The sequence below is a fragment of the Procambarus clarkii genome, chromosome 24 (genome assembly GCF_040958095.1).
Source record: "Procambarus clarkii isolate CNS0578487 chromosome 24, FALCON_Pclarkii_2.0, whole genome shotgun sequence".
Classification (NCBI taxonomy): Eukaryota; Metazoa; Arthropoda; class Malacostraca; order Decapoda; family Cambaridae; genus Procambarus; species Procambarus clarkii.
Window position 1 is genome coordinate 37,537,741 of NC_091173.1, and position 26,176 is coordinate 37,563,916.

The following is a 26,176-nucleotide window of genomic DNA, read 5'->3' on the forward strand; positions in this document are numbered from 1 at the left end:
GGAAGTCGCTAACACTGGTCATCTATGCTACTTGTATCAGATGCATCATCACTTAATAATTTATCTTACCTTAAATAATGTGAGTATCCATAAATATGGATACATAACACAGAGATTATTGTCTTTAGTCAGTAAACCATTTGACCCTTTGGGAAAAACTAATTGGGTTGGGATGACCCGTTGCCCAATGGCTTGCAAGAGATGTGGCAGCAGATGACAACGGATCTAAATATTCTCAGTAACCTTAAATTTCCTCACAATACTTTAAACCCTGATCTACTTATCAAGCTTCATGTGCTTTGCGACGCCTCAGGAAAGGCATATGGGTCTGTAGCTTATCTAGTGAGCAATGAGCAGGCCAGACTGCTAACTTCTAAAGCTAGGGTGGCACCGTTAGTAAAGCGGCCATTGCCAAGAATTGAATTGACAGTTTTATTAGTAGGGGTTCGATTGGCTCATTACCTGACCGATTACTTACTAACATCAATTAAAATTTATGATCTTGAGGGGGGAGGGGGGAGCATCATTGTACGTCAGTACAAACAGTTAACTGCGACCCCTGTTTCACCCCCCCCCCGGAATTATGAACGAAATTTCCGACCACCAAACCACTAACATATGATACAACTAGATAAATTCGTTGCATAAGAGAGTTAAACCTACTAACCCTATTAATTTCCTGTTAGGAAACATCTAGAAATTACTCAGATAACGTGTAGGACGATTGCGTCAGACAGAATTGAGGCGACGCTATTATTAATCTTCCTGTGTTATTAATATTTCCTGTCAATGTGTTCATGCAGTACAGTAAATGTACTGCATGTACTGTGAATATGTCTCGAAAGCAGCAAACCTTATTTCAGACTGGAATTAACTAAAACTTTGAAAGAATTAAAGTAATCTTCCACCAGAGGTAAAATTACCGCAATTGTGAATGATAGGTCACTGCCAGTGGAATAGTCACCCCACGAATTTGGCGCATATTAAATGTATTTTAAAACTCACAAACTCCTTGTCCAGCATTAGCTACAATTTAAAACTGCTTTCTGGATTTAGAATTAATTACATAAAGCATAATATAACGCTTAATTATTCTAATTAGTAAACGAGTAAAAGTAACCTGACTATTCTTATGATGCACACCTTGGGAGGAGAGACCACATTTGTGTGTGCAGAGGAACTTACAGGAGCAACTCTCCATCACGAGGCAAGGAAATTTAGTAGCGATGGATATCGACGTCATCCTTGGTTTTGCAACTTTCCAACACTACTGTAACCCTCAGACTACAAGGCTGGTATGATCCCAGGTAGCTGAAAAACGAATCTTCCCTTTGAGAATTATTCTATCAGGCCTGACCTGACTAGGAGGTCAACGAAATATAGACATGAAGATTCATATGTAAAATAATTGGTTGGATTCGATAGATAATTTAAGAATGTGGGCAGTGAATAAGGAAATAAGTAAATGACTTGATATAAGATGTGGAGAGTTTGCTGGAGGCGTGAGAGGAGCTTGAGTTCACTTGAGTTGAAGAAATCGTGAGGGGAGGGCGTGCTCCGTTTGAGCCCCTGGGAATAAGAACCCCTGTTTGATATACCTTTAAGAGGAAGGAAGTGGACAGACGTCTTGACTGAAGAATAAGTTAGGAGGCGTGTCAGCTCGTCAGGAACTGCAAGGGTGTTGAGGGGGCAGTTAAAGCAGTTCTGTGGGTAGCCTGAGGCGCCCTGAGTGTCGCCGCCTCGTCGATGAGCGCCCTGCAGGAGATCTTTTTGTGGTAAGCACAATTTTAACCAGTTTACAGTGATTGCCTATAGTTGATCGTGTGCCCAGCGATCGTAACGAATGTTTATTGATACATTAGGCATATTTTATTAAGGCAGAAGGCCTAAAATAAGAGAGTAAAGATGGAGGAACGTCCTAGAGAGCGGAGCGACATCCATCCACTCCGACTGCTGCAGGGCAACTGAGGGGCCAGCCGCCAGCTGTCTGAGGGCCGCCGGGCCGGGCGGAGGATGGACCAGCCCAAACGGGGAAGTCCACACTTACAGCATGTAGAGAGCAGAGAGATGTTGGGTGTAAACATATTGTGTGGTTTATTTCGTTTATGTGTTTATAGGGAAACATTTTTATTGGCATGTCGATGGGTTGCAGGTTTATCTGGGAAAGGAGCTCTGTGGAAGAGCAGCCATACAGTGAGGAGGAAAACCTCAAGCTGTGAGAAGAGGAGTAGTGGAATGAAGTTCCACATGCTTCTGTGATACCAGTCGTGAAGCACCATTGTTGCTCAAGGAAGACTTAATGGTGTAGCAGCCTGGAAGAGCTGCAGCGGATCCTGGTAGATAAACACGGAAGAACCTGATGATGTCAGGGTAGTGAACTTCCAGACGTGGAAAGAAAGTTCTTATTGACTAATTGTAGGGAGTTGGTAGAGTGTTTGGTTGTCATTAGCGTGCAAGACGCAGTGAAAGGTGAGTGATTGTTTACAATTTTTGTGCCAAGAAGAACTTATACTCAAGTATTGAGTTACAACCGCAGGCTGGACTACCTGCAGAGACATGCATATGTGGTCTAGGATTGATAGGGTGATTGATTGATCATTGTTGTATATCTAGGAATATTTATACTGATATTTATGTTATTGCAGTCATAGGCTGATTTTCTTTGTGTATATATATATATATATGTCGTACCTAGTAGCCAGAACGCACTTCTCAGCCTACTATGCAAGGCCTGATTTGCCTAATAAGCCAAGTTTTCCAGAATAAATATATTTTCTCTATTTTTTTCTTATGAAATGATAAAGTTACCCATTTCATTACGTATGAGGTAAAAAAAAAATTATAGGAGTTAAAATTAACGTAGATATATGACCGAACCTAACCAACCCTACCTAACCTAACCCAGCCTATCTTTATAGGCTAGGTTAGGTTAGGTAGCCGAGAAAGTTAGGTTAGGTTAGGTTTGGTAGGGGTTAGGTGGTCGAAAAATTATTAATTCATGAAAACTTTGCTTATTAGGCAAATCGGGCCTTGCATAGTAGGCTGAGAAGTGCGTTCTGGCTACTAGGTACGACATATATATATATATATATATATATATATATATATATATATATATATATATATATATATATATATATATATATATATATATATATATATATATGTATATATATATATATATATATATATATATATATATATATATATATATATATATATATATATATATATTATTAAATATGACCGAAAAAGTAAGATTAATAATTCTAACACGAATTTTCTCAATCTTTCGTACATTTCTTTTCACTGTTGGTGGTAATTCAAAAATCAATTCTCCAAAATTCATTTTTATTTCTAGTCTAGACTAGGATTTCTAGTTCTAGACTAGAAATAAAAATGAATTTTGGAGAATTGATTTTTGAATTACCACCAACAGTGAAAAGAAATGTACGAAAGATTGAGAAAATTCGTGTTAGAATTATTAATCTTACTTTTTCGGTCATATTTAATAATATATGTCTACAGGAAAGACTGCTACCAAAATATACTAATATATATATATATATATATATATATATATATATATATATATATATATATATATATATATATATTTATATATATATATATATATATATATATATATATATATATATTTATATATATATATATATATATATATATATATATATATATATATATATATATATATATATATATATATATATGTATATATATATATATATTTTGGTAGCAGTCTTTCCTGTAGACATATATTATTAAATATGACCGAAAAAGTAAGATTAATAATTCTAACACGAATTTTCTCAATCTTTCGTACATTTCTTTTCACTGTTGGAGGTAAATCAAAAATCAATTCTCCAAAATTCATTTTTATTTCTAGTCTGACGCGACACGAGCGCGTTTCGTAAAACTTATTACATTTTCAAAGACACAAATACACAACTGAATAGAACTTACGCATCTCCGATTTTATATCTACATTTGAGTGAGGTGGAAGGGGTGATGTGGCATTAACACAAGACAGAACAAGATGTGGCATTAATAGGGTATTAATTTCATCAACTCAAGACAGAACAAGAGGTGATATTAATAGGGTATTAATTTCATCAACACAAGACAGAACACGAAACAATGGATATTGAATAGAAGTGTTTGTAGAAAGCCTATTGGTCCATATTTCTTGATGCTTCTATATTGTAGCGGAGTCTTGAGGTGGGTAGAATATAGTCGTGCAATAATTGGCTGTTGATTGCTGGTGTTGACTTCTTGATGTGTAGTGCTTCGCAAACGTCAAGCCGCCTGCTATCGCTGTATCTATCGATGATTTCTGTGTTGTTTACTAGGATTTCTCTGGCGATGGTTTGGTTGTGGGAAGAGATTATATGTTCCTTAATGGAGCCCTGTTGCTTATGCATCGTTAAACGCCTAGAAAGAGATGTTGTTGTCTTGCCTATATACTGGTTTTTTGGAGCTTACAGTCCCCAAGAGGGCATTTGAAGGCATAGACGACGTTAGTCTCTTTTAAAGCGTTCTGTTTTGTGTCTGGAGAGTTTCTCATGAGTAGGCTGGCCGTTTTTCTGGTTTTATAGTAAATCGTCAGTTGTATCCTCTGATTTTTGTCTGTAGGGATAACGTTCCTATTAACAATATCTTTCAGGACCCTTTCCTCCGTTTTATGAGCTGTGGAAAAGAAGTTCCTGTAAAATAGTCTAATAGGGGGTATAGGTGTTGTGTTAGTTGTCTCTTCAGAGTGAAAAGCCATGCAACCTCTGAAGAGACAACTAACACAACACCTATACCCCCTATTAGACTATTTTACAGGAACTTCTTTTCCACAGCTCATAAAACGGAGGAAAGGGTCCTGAAAGATATTGTTAATAGAAACGTTATTCCTACAGACAAAAATCAGAGGATACAACTGACGATTTACTATAAAACCAGAAAAACGGCCAGCCTACTCATGAGAAACTCTCCAGACACAAAACAGAACGCTTTAAAAGAGACTATCGTCGTCTATGCCTTCAAATGCTCTCTTGAGGACTGTAAGCTCCAAAAAACCCAGTATATAGGCAAGACAACAACATCTCTTTCTAGGCGTTTAACGATGCATAAGCAACAGGGCTCCATTAAGGAACATATAATCTCTTCCCACAACCAAACCATCGCCAGAGAAATCCTAGTAAACAACACAGAAATCATCGATAGATACAGCGATAGCAGGCGGCTTGACGTTTGCGAAGCACTACACATCAAGAAGTCAACACCAGCAATCAACAGCCAATTATTGCACAACTATATTCTACCCACCTCAAGACTCCGCTCCAATATAGAAGCATCAAGAAATATGGACCAATAGGCTTTCTACAAACACTTCTATTCAATATCCATTGTTTCGTGTTCTGTCTTGTGTTGATGAAATTAATACCCTATTAATATCACCTCTTGTTCTGTCTTGTGTTGATGAAATTAATACCCTATTAATGCCACATCTTGTTCTGTCTTGTGTTAATGCCACATCACCCCTTCCACCTCACTCAAATGTAGATATAAAATCGGAGATGCGTAAGTTCTATTCAGTTGTGTATTTGTGAACTAAAGTCTTTGAAAATGTAATAAGTTTTACGAAACGCGCTCGTGTCGCGTCAGACTAGAAATAAAAATGAATTTTGGAGAATTAATTTTTGATTTACCTCCAACAGTGAAAAGAAATGTACGAAAGATTGAGAAAATTCGTGTTAGAATTATTAATCTTACTTTTTCGGTCATATTTAATAATATATATATATATATATATATATATATATATATATATATATATATATATATATATATATATATATATATATATATATATATATATATATATATATATATATATATATATATATTCTCTTGCTGATAGTCCAATATATTTATGTTGATGTTTATAGAATTATAGCCATAGGCTGAATTGCCTACAGATATTTATATTATATGGTCCAGAGTTGGTAGCGCCATATCATATTGTACTGCATGATTTACCCACTTGGTGAGGCTGATAGTGCAACATTGTCTTATAAGACTTAACCTACTTGATGAGGTTGGTGGTATTAGGTGGTGAGTCAGGAGTTAGGATACCCTTGATAAGCAGATGATAGAGTCCTGATGGTATTGGAGTGCAACCTGACTACAATAGTATAGAGTGTTGGAGATATATTATTATACGTGAATATGTATTGTCCATGTGCCTTGTCCAGTATATGTATTCAAATTTGCTGGTGTTTGCACTTGTTCTAGTGAGGCTTCCCAGAAAATAGGAAAGAGAGAGAGAGAGAGAGAGAGAAAGAACCAAGAACCAAAGCTGCAGACAGGGTAGTAGGGAGTAAAATTTAAGAAAAGGGGATTTGAGGAGATCATACCACATAAGGAGAGAGTGGGGAGTCACGGTGGCTCGAGTGGGTGTGTGCACGTGACAACGAGGCTAGTGTTGGAGCCGCATCCCCTAAATTTGTGATGCTGAGCCCCTCTCCAAGTGCCAGATGCACCCAGGGTGAACTCCTGGTCAAATAAGCACTCTACTGAATTTCTGGATGGTTGTCCGAAAGGAAGGACGACCAACAACGACAACAACATCGTAATAAAGGCACACAGTATCTGGTCGGTTATATATATACTGTTATCAATTCATGGCCATGTTTTAAGGTATTTGAGTGTCTGATCGATTATGTCACATGGAGATAAAACATCCATTGTAAGCACATGTTTAGTTAGGGATTCACTACTACAAATTGAGATTAGCTGTGAAGATATTAGCATTACTGCGTTTACACTGTAAATCATAAGCAGATCGAGGCGATCCACTGAGAGTCAAAGGTTATTTTCAGTGGCTACACGTGACTCGGACACCCCTGCTATGAGAACCTTACCGTAACTGACTCTCCTCATGTTCTGATGATTCATGTCGAAACCTCCTTATCATCTAGGGCTTACACTAATTTCAGTACTTAGATACTAACCCTTTAATAATATATTTAACTATACCAATTGATTATAATTGCCATTGAATAAACTATCAAAAATTTATTTGTCAGGTTAACACTCAGTAGAAGTGAAAATTAAATAATATAGTCCACACCCTTTAATATAGTCCATTATAAATAATCAATTAGACCAATAAATTTCCCTGCTGGGAAATTCCCCACAACAGTGTCACTATAGCTGTAGTCACTATCAGCCAGCCAGGTGTTACATGGTATGGAACAGTGTCACTATAGCTGTAGTCACTATCAGCCAGCCAGGTGTTGCATGGTATGGAACAGTGTCACTATAGCTGTAGTCACTATCAGCCAGCCAGGTGTTACATGGTATGAAACAGTGTCACTATAGCTGTAGTCACTATCAGCCAGCCAGGTGTTACATGGTATGGAACAGTGTCACTATAGCTGTAGTCACTATCAGCCAGCCAGGTGTTACATGGTATGAAACAGTGTCACTATAGCTGTAGTCACTATCAGCCAGCCAGGTGTTACATGGTATGAAACAGTGTCACTATAGCTGTAGTCACTATCAGCCAGCCAGGTGTTACATGGTATGGAACAGTGTCACTATAGCTGTAGTCACTATCAGCCAGCCAGGTGTTGCATGGTATGAAACAATGTCACTATAGCTGTAGTCACTATCAGCCAGCCAGGTGTTGCATGGTATGGAACAGTGTCACTATAGCTGTAGTCACTATCAGCCAGCCAGGTGTTGCATGGTATGAAACAATGTCACTATAGCTGTAGTCAATATCAGCCAGCCAGGTGTTGCATGGTATGGAACAGTGTCACTATACCTGTAGTCACTATCAGCCAGCTAGGTGTTGCATGGTATGGAACAGTGTCACTATACCTGTAGTCACTATCAGCCAGCTAGGTGTTGCATGGTATGGAACAGTGTCACTATACCTGTAGTCACTATCAGCCAGCCAGGTGTTGCATGGTATGGAACAGTGTCACTATAGCTGTAGTCACTATCAGCCAGCCAGGTGTTGCATGGTATGAAACAATGTCACTATACCTGTAGTCACTATCAGCCAGCCAGGTGTTGCATGGTACGAAACAGTGTCACTATACCTTAAGTCACTGTCAGCCAGCCAGGTGTTGCATGGTACGAAACAGTGTCACTATACCTTAAGTCACTGTCAGCCAGCTAGGTGTTGCAGGGTACGAAACAGTGCCACTATACCTGTAGTCACTATCAGCCATAGTGGCGTTACATGGTACGGAACAGTGTCACTATAGCTGTAGTCACTATCAGCCATAGTGGCGTTACATGGTGTGGAACAGTGTCACTATACCTGTAGTCACTATCAGCCAGCTGGCGGAGGGTGTCGATGCGTTGAGGGTACTTGGGATTAGTGAAGATGGCAACAAGGTTGGAAGTGTAGGCGGCGCTGAGGACCAGACAGTGAAGGTACCAAGCAGCTATTAACATCCTCTGGCAACGTTGTCGAGGGTGAGCTGGTAGACTCTGGCCGAACAGTCCTCGTAGCAGACACAGGCAGGTGGCGGCGGTACCTTCCAGGCCACCCATGGTCTGCACTGGCCCCTGCACCACAAGCAACCACAGTTAGCACTGGCCCCTGCACCACAAGCAACCACAGTTAGCACTGGCCCCTGCACCACAAGCAACCGCAGTTAGCACTGGCCCCTGCACCACAAGCAACCACAGTTAGCACTGGCCCCTACACCACAAGCAACCACAGTTAGCACTGGCCCCTGCACCACAAGCAACCACAGTTAGCACTGGCCCCTGCACCACAAGCAACCGCAGTTAGCACTGGCCCCTACACCACAAGCAACCACAGTTAGCACTGGCCCCTGCACCACAAGCAACCACAGTTAGCACTGGCCCCTGCACCACAAGCAACCACAGTTAGCACTGGCCCCTGCACCACAAGCAACCACAGTTAGCACTGGCCCCTGCACCACAAGCAACCACAGTTAGCACTGGCCCCTGCACCACAAGCAACCACAGTTAGCACTGGCCCCTGCACCACAAGCAACCACAGTTAGCACTGGCCCCTGCACCACAAGCAACCACAGTTAGCACTGGCCCCCTGCACCACAAGCAACCACAGTTAGCACTGGCCCCCTGCACCACAAGCAACCACAGTTAGCACTGGCCCCTGCACCACAAGCAACCACAGTTAGCACTGGCCCCTGCACCACAAGCAACCACAGTTAGCACTGGCCCCTGCACCACAAGCAACCACAGTTAGCACTGGCCCCTGCACCACAAGCAACCACAGTTAGCACTGGCCCCTGCACCACAGGCAACCACAGTTAGCACTGGCCCCTGCACCACAAGCAACCACAGTTAGCACTGGCCCCTGCACCACAAGCAACCACAGTTAGCACTGGCCCCTGCACCACAAGCAACCACAGTTAGCACTGGCCCCTGCACCACAGGCAACCACAGTTAGCACTGGCCCCTGCACCACAAGCAACCACAGTTAGCACTGGCCCCTGCACCACAAGCAACCACAGTTAGCACTGGCTCCAACCTGCTAAATGGCAAGGAATTTATATGAGGTAAGTTTAGTTGCTCGCTGCCCCTTCAAGGCAAGGTTTCCTCCCCAGCGCTGCAGTGTACCTGCTGCCTTAATATGGAATATTATGAGCTTTATAATAGACAGGATAATATTCGTTAAGCTTTCTTCCCTCAGAGACATGATGATCCTACACAGCAAGGACCACACGAGGTCTCTCATGGCCCACACGAAGTCTCTCATGGCCCACACGAGGTCTCCCATGGCCCACACGAGGTCTCTCATGGCCCACACGAAGTCTCTCATGGACCACACGAGGTCTCTCATGGCCCACACGAGGTCTCTCATGGCCCACACGAGGTCTCCCATGGCCCACACGAGGTCTCCCATGGCCCACACGAGGTCTCTTATGGCCCACACGAGGTCTCTCATGGCCCACACGAGGTCTCTCATGGAACACACGAGGTCTCTTATGGAACACACGAGGTCTCTCATGGCCCACACGAGGTCTCACATGGCCCACACGAGGTCTCTCATGGAACACACGAGGTCTCTTATGGCCCACACGAGGTCTCTTATGGCCCACACGAGGTCTCTCATGGCCCCCACGAGGTCTCTTATGGCCTACACGAGGTCTCTTATGGCCCACACGAGGTCTCTTATGGCCCACATGAGGTCTCACATGGAACACACGAGGTCTCTCATGGCCCACACGAGGTCTCTCATGGACCACACGAGGTCTCCCATGGCCCACACGAGGTCTCCCATGGCCCACACGAGGTCTCTCTAGGCCCACACGAGGTCTCCCATGGCCCACACGAGGTCTCCCATGGCCCACACGAGGTCTCTCTAGGCCCACACGAGGTCTCTCATGGCCCACACGAGGTCTCTCATGGACCACACGAGGTCTCTCATGGAACACACGAGGTCTCTCATGGCCCACACGAGGTCTCCCATGGCCCACACGAGGTCTCTCATGGCCCACACGAAGTCTCTCATGGCCCACACGAGGTCTCTCATGGCCCACACGAGGTCTCCCATGGCCCACACGAGGTCTCTCATGGCCCACACGAGGTCTCTCATGGCCCACACGAGGTCTCTCATGGAACACACGAGGTCTCTCATGGAACACACGAGGTCTCTCATGGAACACACGAGGTCTCTCATGGCCCACACGAGGTCTCTCATGTCCCACACGAGGTCTCTCATGGAACACACGAGGTCTCTCATGGAACACACGAGGTCTCTCATGGAACACACGAGGTCTCTCATGGCCCACACGAAGTCTCTCACGGAACACATGAGGTCTCTCATGGAACACACGAGGTCTCTCATGGAACACACGAGGTCTCTCATGGAACACACGAAGTCTCTCATGGAACACACGAGGTCTCTCATGGAAAACACGAAGTCTCTCATGGAACACACGAGGTCTCTCATGGAACACATGAAGTCTCTCATGGAACACACGAGGTCTCTCATGGAACACACGAGGTCTCTCATGGAACACACGAGGTCTCTCATGGAACACACGAGGTCTCTCATTGAACACACGAGGTCTCTCATGGCCCACACGAGGTCTCATATGTCCCACACGAAGTCTCTCACGGAACACACGAGGTCTCTCATGGAACACACGAAGTCTCTCATGGAACACACGAAGTCTCTCATGGAACACACGAGGTCTCTCATGGAACACACGAGGTCTCTCATGGAACACACGAGGTCTCTCATGGCCAACACGAGGTCTCTCATGGCCCACACGAGGTCTCCCATGGCCCACACGAGGTCTCCCATGGCCCACACGAGGTCTCCCATGGCCCACACGAGGTCTCTCATGTCCCACACGAGGCCTCTCATGGCCCACACGAAGTCTCTCATGGCCCACACGAGGTCTCTCATGGAACACACGAGGTCTCCCATGGCCCACACGAGGTCTCCCATGGCCCACACGAGGTCTCTCATGGCCCACACGAGGTCTCTCATGGCCCACACGAGGTCTCTCATGGCTAACACGAGGTCTCCCATGGCCCACACGAGGTCTCTCATGGCCCACACGAGGTCTCTCATGGCCCACACGAGGTCTCTCATGGCCAATACGAGGTTTCCCATGGCCCACATGAGGTCTCCCATGGCCCACACGAGGTCTCCCATGGCCCACACGAGGTCTCTCATGGACCACACGAGGTCTCTCATGGAACACACGAGGTCTCTCATGGCCCAAACGAGGTCTCTCATGGCCCACACGAGGTCTCTCATGGCCCACACGAGGTCTCTCATGGCCCACACGAGGTCTCTCATGGACCACACGAGGTCTCTCATGGAACACACGAGGTCTCTCATGGCCCACACGAGGTCTCCCATGGCCCACACGAGGTCTCTCATGGCCCACACGAAGTCTCTCATGGCCCACACGAGGTCTCTCATGGCCCACACGAGGTCTCCCATGGCCCACACGAGGTCTCTCATGGCCCACACGAGGTCTCTCATGGATCACACGAGGTCTCTCATGGCCCACACGAGGTCTCTCATGGAACACACGAGGTCTCTCATGGAACACACGAGGTCTCTCATGGAACACACGAGGTCTCTCATGGCCCACACGAGGTCTCTCATGTCCCACACGAGGTCTCTCATGGAACACACGAGGTCTCTCATGGAACACACGAGGTCTCTCATGGAACACACGAGGTCTCTCATGGCCCACACGAAGTCTCTCACGGAACACATGAGGTCTCTCATGGAACACACGAGGTCTCTCATGGAACACACGAGGTCTCTCATGGAACACACGAAGTCTCTCATGGAAAACACGAGGTCTTTCATGGAAAACACGAAGTCTCTCATGGAACACACGAGGTCTCTCATGGAACACATGAAGTCTCTCATGGAACACACGAGGTCTCTCATGGAACACACGAGGTCTCTCATGGAACACATGAAGTCTCTCATGGAACACACGAGGTCTCTCATGGAACACACGAGGTCTCTCATGGCCCACACGAGGTCTCTCATGGAACACACGAGGTCTCTCATGGAACACACGAGGTCTCTCATGGCCCACACGAGGTCTCTCATGGAACACACGAGGTCTCTCATGGAACACACGAGGTCTCTCATGGAACACACGAGGTCTCTCATGGCCCACACGAGGTCTCTCATGGCCCACACGAGGTCTCTCATGGCCCACACGAGGTCTCTCATGGAACACACGAGGTCTCTCATGGAACACACGAGGTCTCTCATGGAACACACGAGGTCTCTCATGGCCCACACGAGGTCTCTCATGGCCCACACGAGGTCTCTCATGGCCCACACGAGGTCTCTCATGGAACACACGAGGTCTCTCATGGAACACACGAGGTCTCTCATGGAACACATGAAGTCTCTCATGGAACACACGAGGTCTCTCATGGAACACACGAGGTCTCTCATGGCCCACACGAGGTCTCTCATGGAACACACGAGGTCTCTCATGGAACAAACGAGGTCTCTCATTGAACACACGAGGTCTCTCATGGCCCACACGAGGTCTCTTATGTCCCACACGAAGTCTCTCACGGAACACACGAGGTCTCTCATGGAACACACGAGGTCTCTCATGGAACACACGAGGTCTCTCATGGCCCACACGAGGTCTCTCATGGAACACACGAGGTCTCTCATGGAACACACGAGGTCTCTCATGGAACACACGAGGTCTCTCATGGAACACACGAAGTCTCTCATGGAACACACGAGGTCTCTCATGGAACACACGAGGTCTCTCATGGAACACACGAGGTCTCTCATAGAACACACGAGGTCTCTCATGGCCCACACCAGGTCTCTCATGGCCCACACGAAGTCTCTCACGGAACACACGAGGTCTCTCATGGAACACACGAGGTCTCTCATGGCCCACACCAGGTCTCTCATGGCCCACACGAAGTCTCTCATGGAACACACGAGGTCTCTCATGGCCCACACGAGGTCTCTTATGTCCCACACGAAGTCTCTGACGGAACACACGAGGTCTCTCATGGAACACACGAGGTCTCTCATGGAACACACGAAGTCTCTCATGGAACACACGAAGTCTCTCATGGAACACACGAGGTCTCTCATGGAACACACGAGGTCTCTCATGGAACACACGAGGTCTCTCATGGCCAACACGAGGTCTCTCATGGCCCACACGAGGTCTCCCATGGCCCACACGAGGTCTCCCATGGCCCACACGAGGTCTCCCATGGCCCACACGAGGTCTCCCATGGCCCACACGTGGTCTCAAATGGCCCACACGAGGTCTCCCATGGCCCACACGAGGTCTCTCATGGCCCACACGAAGTCTCTCATGGAACACACGAGGTCTCTCATGGAACACACGAGGTCTCTCATGGAACACACGAGGTCTCTCATGGCCCACACCAGGTCTCTCATGGCCCACACGAAGTCTCTCATGGAACACACGAGGTCTCTCATGGCCCACACGAGGTCTCCCATGGCCCACACGAGGTCTCCCATGGCCCACACGAGGTCTCCCATGGCCCACACGAGGTCTCCCATGGCCCACACGAGGTCTCTCATGGCCCACACGAGGTCTCGCATGGAACACACGAGGTCTCTCATGGAACACACGAGGTCTCTCATGGCCCACACCAGGTCTCTCATGGCCCACACGAAGTCTCCCATGGCCCACACGAGGTCTCCCATGGCCCACACGAGGTCTCCCATGGCCCACACGAGGTCTCTCATGAGTACGGCAAGGCGTCTGAGGCACTGCATGAACATTCCTTCAACACTGCAGTGCAACACTGCAGTGCAACACTGCAGGATTGCACTAGTGGTCTCAGCCGCACAAGGAATGGATTGTTGGAAGGAGTTGCAAGATGATGATGAGCATGATGAATGTTGCAAGAAAAAAATCATGATGAATGTTGAAAAGAAATTGAAAATAAATGAAAAAAGAATTACAACAATTTTTTTTTTAAATTTTGGAAACTCGATTTGGAAAAAATTGGCAAAAAAGAATATATACAAAAAAATTTGATAAAAATGTTGAAAAAAATATTTGGAAAAAAATTTAAAAAAATCGAAAACAAGTTTCGAAAAAATATGAACCCAAATTGTGAAAAAAAAATTGGATTTTTTTCGGAAAAAAAGGAAGAAAACAAAATTGATACAACAACATCAACAGCGCTATCAACAACAACAACAACAACAACATCAACATTGATAACGGAGGTGAGTGAAGGGTACTGACTTAGTCAAAATGAAGTGGATTAGAATCAAGATATCAAAGAAATGATCAGAGAGGATTAAGGAAAGAAAAATCATTACAACAACAACAACAACAACAGGGAATAGGTATATAAGATGAGAGGACAACAACAGGGAATAGGTGACTGAGATGAAAGGAGAGAAGATGTAAAAGGAAAGTATAGAAAAAAATAGCACAAATATAATAAGACAAGACAAGACCTTTAATGCATCAATCTAAAAGTAAGACAAGTCAAGACAAGTAATGTATCAATGTCAGTTTATTTATTACTTAAATAGTGAATGTAGACATACGTTTCATCTTACTGTATATCAGGAAAAACATCGTAGGAGCAAGAGAGATGTGATTTTAGTATAAAGTTACATATTCATTGCCTCCTGTATCTCCCCCTTCTTGTAAATCGGGAAAGTTAAGGCGTGCTAGAAAAACAGTTAAGGTGTACTCACATATTTGTGCTTGTGGGGGTTGAGATTTGGCTCTTTGGTCCTGCCTCTCAAATGTCAATCAACTGGTGTACAGGTTCCTGAGCCTACTGGGCTCTATCATATCTTCATTTGAAACTGTGTATGGAGTCAGCCTCCACCACATCACTTCCTAGTGCATTCCACCTGTTAACTACTCAGACACTGAAAAAAGTTCTTTCTAACGTCCCTGGGGCTCATGTGGGTACTCAGTTTCCACCTGTGTCCTCTTGTTCGCATACCACTAGTGTTGAATAGTTTATCCGTGTCTACCTGGTCGATTCCCCTTAGGATTTTGTAGGTAGTGATCATGTCTCCCTTACTCTTCTATCTTCCAGTGTCGTGAGGGGCATTTCCCGCAGCATTCCCCGTAATTCGTGCCTCTTAGTTCTGGGACTAGTCTAGTGGCATACCTCGGAACTTTTTCCAGCTTCGTCTTATGTTTGACGAGGTACGGGCTCCATGCTGGGGCCGCATACTCCAGGATTGGTCTTACATATGTGGTATACAAGATTGTGAATGATTCCTTACACAGGTTCCTGAAGGCTGTTCTGATGTTAGCCAGCCTCGCATATGCCGCAGACGTTATTCTTTTTATGTGGGCTTCAGGAGACAGGTTCGGTGTGATATCAACTCTTAGATCTTTCTCTCTGTCCGTTTCATTAAGTACTTCATCTCCTATTCTGAATCCTGTGTCTGGCCTCCTGTTTCCACTGCCTAGTTTCATAAGTTTGCATTTACTCGGGTTGAACTTCAACAACCATTTGTTGGACCATTCACTCAGTCTGTCTAGGTCATCTTGTAACCTCCTACTATCATCCTCTGTTTCAATCCTCCTCATAATTTTTGCATCATCGGCAAACATTGAGAGAAACTATTCTATACCCTCTGGGAGAACATTTACGTATATTAGAAACTGTATAGGTCCAAGGACTGACCCCCTGCGGGATTCCACTCGTAACATCTCGCCAATCTGAGACTTCACCCCCTCACACTGACTCGTTGTCTCCTGTTGCTTAGGTACTCCTGTATCCAATGGAATACCTTCCCTTTTACTCCAGCCTGCATCTCCAGCTTTTTCAATAGCCTCTTGTGTGGTACTGCATCAAAGGCTTTCTGACAATCCAAAAATATGCAGTCTGCCCACCCTTCTCTTTCTTGCCTTTTTTTTTTGTTGCCTGGTCGTAGAATTCAAGTAACCCTGTGAGGCAAGACCTGCCATCCCTGAACCCATGTTGATGCTGTGTTACAAAGTTCTTTCGCTCCAGATGTTCCACTAGCTTTCTTCGCACAATCTTCTCCATCAGCTTGCATGGTATGCAGGTTAGGGACACTGACCTGTAGTTCAGTGCCTCCTGTCTATCCCCTTTCTTGTATATCGGGACTACGTTAGCTGCTTTCCAAATTTCTGGCAGTTCCCCTGTTGCCAGTAATTTGTTATACACTATGGAGAGTAGTAGGCACAGTTCTTCTGCTCCTTCCCTTAGTATCCAAGGGGAGATTCCATCTGGGCCTATAGCCTTTGTCACATCCAACTCTAGTAAACACTTCCTTACTTCCCTGCTGGTAATCTTAAGCTCTTCCAGTGCTTCCTGGTTAGCTATTCCCTCTCTTATCTCAGGAATTTCTCCTTGCTCTGAGGTGAAGACCTCCTGGGATTTCTTATGCAGTTCCTCACACACTTCCTTGTCATTTGTAGTGAATCCTACTGCCCCAATCCTTAATTTCATACAACCCGTTCTCGCCCTTTCTTACAGTCAATATTGACTTATTAAATATGTGCATATGTGACATACTAAACATACTAGTTTACCTTGAAAAGCTTCATAGAAAACACCAACCTTACCTAACCTTCTTAGTATGTTAAGATAAGCATCTTATTGCTTCGTAATTACAATTATTACTTAACCTATTATAGGTATAGGTTAAGTAATAATTGTAATTACGAAGCAATAAGATGCTTATCTTAACATACTAAGAAGGTTAGATAAGGTCGGTGTTTTCTATGAAGCTTTTCAAGGTAAACTAGTATGTTTAGTATGTCACATATGCACGTATTTAATGTCAATATTGACTATACGAAAGTGCGAGAACGGGTTGTTTCATAACCTGTTCCTTTACTGTTGTTTTTCTCCTGATGTGGCTACACAACAATTTAGACTGAGTCTTTGCCTTGCTTGCGATATCATTTTAGTATTGTCTTTCTGCCTCTCTTCTCATCCTGACATATGCATTCATGGCATTCTGGTATCTTTCTCTGCTCTCCAGTGTCCTGTTATTCCTATAGTTTCTCCATGCCCTTTTATTTTGCTGCTTAGCTAGCCTACATCATGGGTTTTTCATCTTCATTTCACTGTTTTCCTTTTGGACTGGGACAAACTTGTTTGCTGCGTCCTTGCACTTCTGTTTGATGTAGTCCATCATATTTTGGGCCGTCTTTCCCCTGAGCTCTGTTTCCCATGCTATATCTGTTAGGAATTTTCTTATCTCCTCATAGCTTCCCTTTTGGTATGCTAACCTTTTGGTTTCAGTATCCCTCCTCGAGTTCAATAACCCTACTTCAATTAGGTACTCAAACACGAGTACACTGTGGTCGCTCATTCCTACTGGATCCTCAAAACCGATTTCTCTTATGTCGGAGTCGTTCAGAGTGAAGACTAGGTCGAGTCTCGCTGGTTCGTCATTTCCACTCATCCTTGTGGGTTCTCTGACATGCTGGGTTAAAAAGTTTCTAGTCACCACCTTCAATAGTTTGGCTCTCCACGTATCCTCGCCTCCATGCGGTTCCTTGCTCTCCCAGTCAATCCTTCCGTCCCTTATGATGAGCAGGTGATATCTATTTCTACAGGCAGCAGAGGCTGCCTTCTCAATTATAGTGTTAACTGCCATGTTGTTGTTTTCATACTCTTGACTGGATCTTCTGTCATTTGGTGGAGGGTTGTATATTACTGCTACTACTATTCTTGGTTCTCCCATTGTCATGGTGCCTGCTATGTAGTCTCTGAATCCCTCACAGCCCGGGATAGCCATCTCCTTAAAACTCCATTCCTTTCTCATGAGTAGGGCCACTCCGCCTCCTCCCCTACCTTCCCTCTCTTTCGTTATTACTGTGTACTCCTGGGGAAACACGGCATTCGTTATGATTCCAGAGAGTTTTGTTTCAGTGAGTCTGATTACATCTGGGTTCACTTCTTGCGCTCTTTCCCTTAGTTCACTTGTTTTTCTTGTGATCCCATCTATGTACGAGTACATCACCCTGAAACTGACTCTCTTCTGCTTCTCCTCTGGGGGGGGGGGGGAGATCTGCAGTGAGTGGGAGCCTGTGCGATCTGTGAGTGGGAGCTGAGAGGATCTGGTACGGGGAGACTGGTGGAGGAGGGAGGACTTCGGGGGAGTGGAGGAGAGGGGGAGGGTAGTGGGGGTAGGAGATAGGGGGAGGGTAGGGGGGAGAGTGAGAGAGGGAGGGTTGGGGGAGCAAGGGGGGAGTAGAGACCTTGGGGGATGGGGGAGATGGGGGGGCTTCGGGGGCAGAAAAGGGTGGAGGCGTTGGGGGGCGTGGGGGGAAAAGGAAGGCTGAGGTGGGTGAGGAAGAGGGGAGGGATTAGGGAAGTGGTGGAGAGGGGAAGACTTAGGTGGGGTGGGGGCGAGTGGGGGGCTAAGGGGGCGGGGGAGAACAGAGGGCTTGGGGATGGGAGAGACAGGTGGGAATGTGGGAGAAGGGAGGGCTTGGGGGGAGAAGGAAGGTCCTGGAGAGAGGGGTGAGTGGTAGGAGGGGAGGGGGTGCCCTGTTTGTGTTTGCGTACGTGCGTGTATGGGGGGAGGGGGAAGAGAGTCAGGGGATGGTGAGGGGTGTGTGGGACGGATTAGAGTGGGAGGGTTTATGGGAGGGTGTGGTCCCTATGGTTGGGAGGCTGTGTGTGTTCTGTTGGTGCTATGGTGAGAAGGCGGGGGGGGGGGGGGGTTGGGGAATGTGGTCCAGTGTAGGGCGTAGTGTGTTTTTCACACTGGGGTTCCATAAAACTAGTTCCCATGTGAGCAGTATGTTTCCCTTGAGGTTCGTTTCCATTTGTTAACTTATATCCAAGACTAACTATTAAAATGCAATACACTTAACACTGTTTGATTGATTGACTTTTTGAGAGGCCTTACCTTACCACCAATTCAAAACATCCCACAGCACAAACAGGTGTTAAAAGTACTGTTGACAGTCTTGTTTTCTCCTCGTAGGCCTGCTGGTGTCCATGCTGCTGCCAGGCATCGGTCTCTCCAACTTGCCGCTATATCTCACCAGTAATCAGCTTCTTCCCCTTAGCACCGATATAGTTCTAATGCTACATGTTTAGAATAATTTCTTCACTATCCTACCCAGCAAACACAAATCATCTAGGAAACGTTCGTCTATCTCTTTCCATAGGCATGGGAGTGATTTGCATTGAGAATAGTGCAGGAGAGCCTTTGAGAAACTTTTAATCAAAAAATCCAAACACAAAGGTTTTATAATAAATTGTTTGTCTACAACTATTTTGTTCCTAATGTATTACAAATAGTTTTTACATGTTTAAATATAAAATTTATGTTTTTTTTTGTAAAATTCATTAATAAATTGTGAATGATATTTATTGGCTCAGTGAAACGTTCAAAATCCATTTAGTTATAATATGATCAGAAAAAAGTAGTTTTCCAAATTTTCTAAAAATCGCTCTTTTTAACACAATTTGACTCCTTATGCATTCCACTAAACACTAATATCATGTTTAAATATATAATTTATGTATTATTCCTTAAAATAATTTATATAAATTATAAAAGTTGCTGGAAAGTGGTGTGAAAGAATCTGAAAACGTTTTGTTGTCTTATATATTGGCAAATTCTTATTAACTATGTCTTAAGTGCACAGTTTATCAAACAAGAAGATTAACATTTGTCAACCCTTAAAATCTTATATGTTATCTTGCTGGGTGAATGGGTGAATCTTTAAGAACAGCTAGTATCAATATGACAAATGGTGTTTTCCCAAACTCAAACAATGTAGGGTTTATTATTCTACACATATTTTTAATGACTCTTAGATGTTTACATTCTCTGAAGTATAATTGTGAAGGCTGTGTCCATCACTCTCACCACAGATTCTTAAACTCCTCTCTGCAGGTTCAACTATAATTAATTTCCATTCTGAATCTCCATGGACATTTGTATCCAAAATGAAACCAATGTGGTTTCAAATAAGACAAATACATGAGTTTATGATAAATTCGTTTTCTGTAATATAACCTTTGTTCTTATGTTCTTAATTACAGTTTCTATGCAGGCGATGAGTACTGACAATACCTTCAGCGTCAAAACAAAAATGTGTATACTCTTTTTACTCTCCTGACCTTAGTTCTCAAGCTACGTATTTCATTTTGGTACCAACGTGTTTGCAATAAAATTTTCTAGAAGAAAATCAGTAAAAATGGTCACAAAAAGTATATGGATACCAGCACCAAATAAATAACTTTGTAGATGACTCGCCGTGAGCACCCAACAGCAACAAAATGTTTTTACTCTTGGGATTGTTATCACTTCCACACTTGTTCTACAGCGTTCATTTTGGTATCAATGGACTCGCAATGAAATTCCCAACACGGTGATATGAATATAAACGTAGAATAATGGTCGCGGCCCACCCGCAAGAGTGTGGGAAGTGGCGAAACTGTTACCCAGTATTGGTGACGCGACAGCACATGTTCCATAGCGCTCTGAAAGTTTCTAATTATTTCACTCTCCTGACATTATTAGGCTATGTACATCATTCATTTTTGTGCCAATGTGTTCGCAATAGAATGTTCTATGAGCCCGTAGGTAAAAAAGAGCAACAAAGCGTAAGATAGAATAGCACCAAATATAAAACAACTCTGGAACATGTCGGTGAGCGTCAAACACACACGAAATGTTTTTACTGTTGTTATGTTTGTTATGTTATCTGTTATAGATAAGAGCTGCCTGGTATGGGCCAATAGGCCTTCTGCAGTTACCTTTGTTCTTATGTTTTTGCCCTGTAACCTAAATGGTTACAGAGGCACATATATGGGCTTAGGGACTGAACCCCACAATACATTTAGCTAAGCTGGTTACAATCTTGATAATATATTTACAAAATTCAGTATAAGTCACTCAGACTTATACTGAGGCAAATTTCAGACACTCGCCTGGCGTTCCTCGAGCGCTATGTCATGGGTTCGTATCCTAGCCGGGGAGGATTTACTGGGCGCAATTCCTTAACTGTAGCCTCTGTTTAACGCAACAGTAAAATGTGTACTTGGATGAAAAAACGATTCTTCACGGCAGGGGATCGTATTCCAGGGACCTGCCCGAAACGCTACGAGTACTAGTGGCTGTACAAGAATGTATTAACTCTTGTATATATCTCAAAAAAAAAAAAAAAAAAAAAAAGTCGTCACATGCAGGCGATGTCACAATAACGTGGCTGAAGTATGTTGACCAGACCACACACTAGAAGTTGAAAGGACAACGACGTTTCGGTCCGTCCTGGACCATTCTCAAGTCGATAGTCGTCGTCGTCCCTTCAACTTCTAGTGTGTGGTCTGGTCAACAAAGTCGTCACATTATCAATGGGTTCGAGATCAACCACAATTTCCTGAATGGATATAACAAAGGGGATATTAATAGGGTATTAAAATTGTCAACACAAGATAGAACACGAAACAATGGGTATAAATTGGATAAGTTTAGGTTTAGGAAAGACTTGGGTAAATACTGGGTCAGTAACAGGGTTGTTGATTTGTGGAACCAATTGCCGCCTTACATGGTGGAGATCGAGTCCCTTGATTGTTTCAAGCTCGGGTTGGACATGTATATGAGTGGGATTGGGTGGTTATAGATAGGAGCTGCCTTGTATGGGCCAATAGGCCTTCTTCAGTTACCTTTGTTCTTATGTTCTTAATTACAGTTTCTATGCAGGCGATGAGTACTGACAATACCTTAAGCGTCAAAACAAATATGTGTATACTCTTTTTACTCTCCTGACCTTAGTTCTCAAGCTACGTATTTCATTTTGGTACCAACGTGTTTGCAATAAAATTCTCTAGAAGAAAATCAGTAAAAATGGTCACGAAAAGTATATGGATACCAGCACCAAATAAATAACTACGTAGATGACGCGCCGTGAGCGCCCAACAGCAACAAAATGTTTTTACTCTTGGGATTGTTATCACTTCCGCACTTGTCCTACAGCGTTAATTTTGGTATCAATGGACTCGCAATGAAATTCCCAACACGGTGATATGAATATAAACGTAGAATAATGGTCGCGGCCCACCCGCAAGAGTGTGGGAAGTGGCGGAACTGTTACCCAGTATTGGTGACGCGACAACACATGTTCCATACAGCGCTCTGAAAGTTTCTAATTATTTCACTCTCCTGACATTATTAGGCTATGTACATCATTCATTTTTGTGCCAATGTGTTCGCAATAGAATGTTCTATGAGCCCGTAGGTAAAAAAAAGCAACAAAGCGTAAGATAGAATAGCACCAAATATAAAACAACTCTGGAACATGTCAGTGAGCGTCAAACACACAGTTAGTTTAGTTCATTTATTATGCACCCCATACCCATCTTGTGGGCGGTAGTGGAAAGGGTTACAGAGGCACATAATGGGCTCAGGGACTGAACCCCACAATTCATTTAGCTAAGCAAGTTACAATCTAGATGAGCTAGTTACAAAATTCAATATAAGTCATCACATCAACAATGGGTTCGAGATCGACCTCAAGTACAGGTTCTAAATTAAGCAACTGACATATGTGGAGAGCTAGTGTCAAAATTTATGTTTGTCCTGCACACCGCCCCCCATCCAGTGGGCAGCGGTGGATAGGTTACAATCACTTAGTTACTACCTACAGTTAGCAAACTGGGGATATTTGGCTAAAATTTCTGGTAGCAGATCATTTTGAATGAAATATTGACACATCGCTGGAACATTGGTCATAGAATTGTCTCTAAATTCACGTATCTTTTCGCACTCCATCACATAGTGACGGAGGGTGTGCGAATAATTTTGTTGACACAGTTTACATTTGGTCAGGTCTACATTAGCAGATAATGAGAATTCCGAGAGATACTTGTAACCGAGTCTAAGCCGAGCAGTAGTAACATCTAGAAGTCTGCTGATTTTATTGGATGATCCATAGATGTGTGGCTCCTCTTGCATGATAGTATGATGATAGATGGAATTACTGGTGTCAATTTCACTTTGCCTCAGATCTACAGGATCTTGTTGAAGGTCAAACACACACGAAATGTTTTTACTGTTGTTATGTTTGTTATGTTATCTGTTATAGATAGGAGATGCCTGGTATGGGCCAATAGGCCTTCTGCAGTTACCTTTGTTCTTATGTTTTTGCCCTGTAACCTAAATGGTTACAGAGGCACATATATGGGCTTAGGGACTGAACCCCACAATATATTTAGCTACACTGGTTACAATGGGTTCAAGATCAACCACAATTTCCTGAATGGATATAACAAAGGGGATATTAATAGGGTATTAAAATTGTCAACACAAGATAGAACACGAAACAATGGGTATAAATTGGATAAGTTTAGATTTAGGAAAGACTTGGGTAAATACTGGGTCAGTAACAGTTTGTTGATTTGTGGAATTTATCTTAACTTATAAATTTATCTTCATTTATCTTAAACTGGTTAGGTTAGGTTGTTATCCCCTATCGTTTGTGAGAAAAAAAATGACTAATATGTTCGGCGAATGACTTTGACTTCAACTTCACTTTGACTTCGTTCATGGCATCGTATTTTCCATAATATATAAGGGGCTGACAATGCATTTATATTATTTTGTATAAATAATTTTGAAATTTCATGTACCCTAAAAATAGTAAAATAAAGAATAAGAATAATTAAATAATTGTTGTAGTAAAGTGTCACACGTTCATCATACGCAAACGAACACACAGTGTGGAGCGTCAGTAGACCAAGGTCCGCGCCATTTTAAAACACGGCTTCGAATGTAAGTAATGTTTTTCTCGTACTAACACTGTGTTATACAATAGATTAGGTCTTGAATTCACAAATTTAATTGTTACATCTGACAGAGTATGTTAGACGGTGTAATGCTGGTCCATGTTGACGTATTTGTGGGCTTGGTTGGTTTAAATGTGATGGCACCCCAATATGGGCACACAATATGGGCACCCCACAACTGCTGCATATTCTAGCTTTGGACTAACAAAAGTGGTGAACAATTTCTTTAGTATTTCGCCATCCATGTATTTAAAAGCAATTCTGAAGTTGGAATGCATGGCATAGGCTCCTCACACAATGTTCTTTATGTGGTTGTCGAGGGAACCACATTCAATGTGCCCGCCAAAGGAGACATTTCATAGTGTAGGTAGGACTGTGCCCTGATTGGTGGACGGCGACCGCGCACAGCCTACCCGCGCAGCAGCCCCGCGCAGGCTGAATGGGCCAGATTTAAACTACACGTGACCCCGTGCGGACGACGTCTACCCGGCACCACTGGCACTTAGGATATGTGCTCATAGGACCCCTAAAGAGGCATTGACTCCCTCTGTCCTATCCTCCCTGAGGAGCCTAGACTTGCTCCACCTGCCCTACCAGCCCTACCTCTCCCTACGACGACAGTTCAAGGTGAAATATTACTGTACTATTGTTGTAACACGTGGGTGTCCCCTCCACATTGGCGCAGTGAGTAAACGTTCCCACGCAGTGATCAAGAGGACCTCGCCAAGATATCTGCATCATCGTTCTGCCGACTTCAGTCAAGACGTCTTAGATAGTGTTCAACGTTTCCAGTCTCGAATTACTGCGCTTTGGTTGCACCATAGATGTTCTTCGGCTTGTTGTTCAATAGCGGTGCCCAAGATATTTCAACCCCTGTTTTTTTGTGCATATGTTTTATTCCACATCTCGTGCATTCCCCCAAGATTCTCCATAAGTTCCAGTTATCAGTGTTTTATACGGATTATTTCCCCGGATTTGTTGCATTTTATTGTCTTGTCCCCCAAGCACCGATTCCCGCGGCCCCCAAGTTCTTTGAAGAAGGGGAGACAAGTACCACCATTCACACGGAATACGGGCCACCGTTCATGAGCATATCAGACCTGTATTGTTTACGAATCCGCTCGCGGAGGATTTCAGACTGTCGTTCCCGAGCGCATCCGTCTCCAGTGTGTGTACAACAGCGACGCTGGTCCCAGCTCTGCAGGGTGCTTGATACAGGTCTGTTACTTTCTCATTTCTACTGTTAGCTAGACGTAACCTGTTCTAGGCTTTCTACAGAAGTAATGGCTCAAGGGGAACAGATACATTAAGTAAGCCAGTGAGTTTGTGTTCATACCAGATTTAAGGTGAATGGTGATCCGCCCTGCACACAGTTCCCCACGTTCACCTGAAAAAAAGTGTTTTTGAGAACCCTTAGCCCAGTGCTTATGAAAATCAGGCACGTTGCTTGTTAAAGTTCCTCAAAGTGCCTGCCATATCAGATTTTCCAGTTTTGCAAGTGCCGTAAGTGCCCAGTTTTTGTCTAAGCCTCAAGTGATTTAGGTACCAATTAATTGTGCAGTGTTTTATGTTGCTTGAAACCCACCTGGCCCCATCATTTACATTATTGACTGTGCAGTGCTTATTTTTCCTTGTCTTATCTCTATCTCTGAACATTGGAACCTTAAGTGTGGCCATTGGTGTCTGTTTTTTGTTGTTGTTGTTTGTTTTTTTGTTTGGTGTGATATACATGTGAGGTTCCTGGCCCCAGATCTAAGGCTAATTACCAGGCGTGGCACGATATATTTGAGCTTTAGTTTTCGACACCGGCATAATGGCTCTAATCAAGATAAACTCTGCTTCGGCTGCTGAGCTGCAGCTGCTACCGGGTGTA

General features: G+C 43.9%; 1 protein-coding gene across 1 annotated transcript; it reads right to left on the minus strand.

Moving 5' to 3' along the window:
• Nucleotides 1-9,728: 9,728 nt before the first annotated feature.
• On the minus strand, nucleotides 9,729-26,115 carry LOC138368022 (trichohyalin-like). The gene is made up of 5 exons (XM_069330318.1): nucleotides 26,070-26,115; nucleotides 12,855-14,299; nucleotides 12,246-12,569; nucleotides 10,755-11,771; nucleotides 9,729-10,616 (listed from the first exon to the last, which is right to left on the minus strand). Exons 1-5 carry the CDS (start codon nucleotides 26,113-26,115, stop codon nucleotides 9,729-9,731), a joined length of 3,720 nt encoding a protein of 1,239 aa, XP_069186419.1.
• Nucleotides 26,116-26,176: the final 61 nt, after the last annotated feature.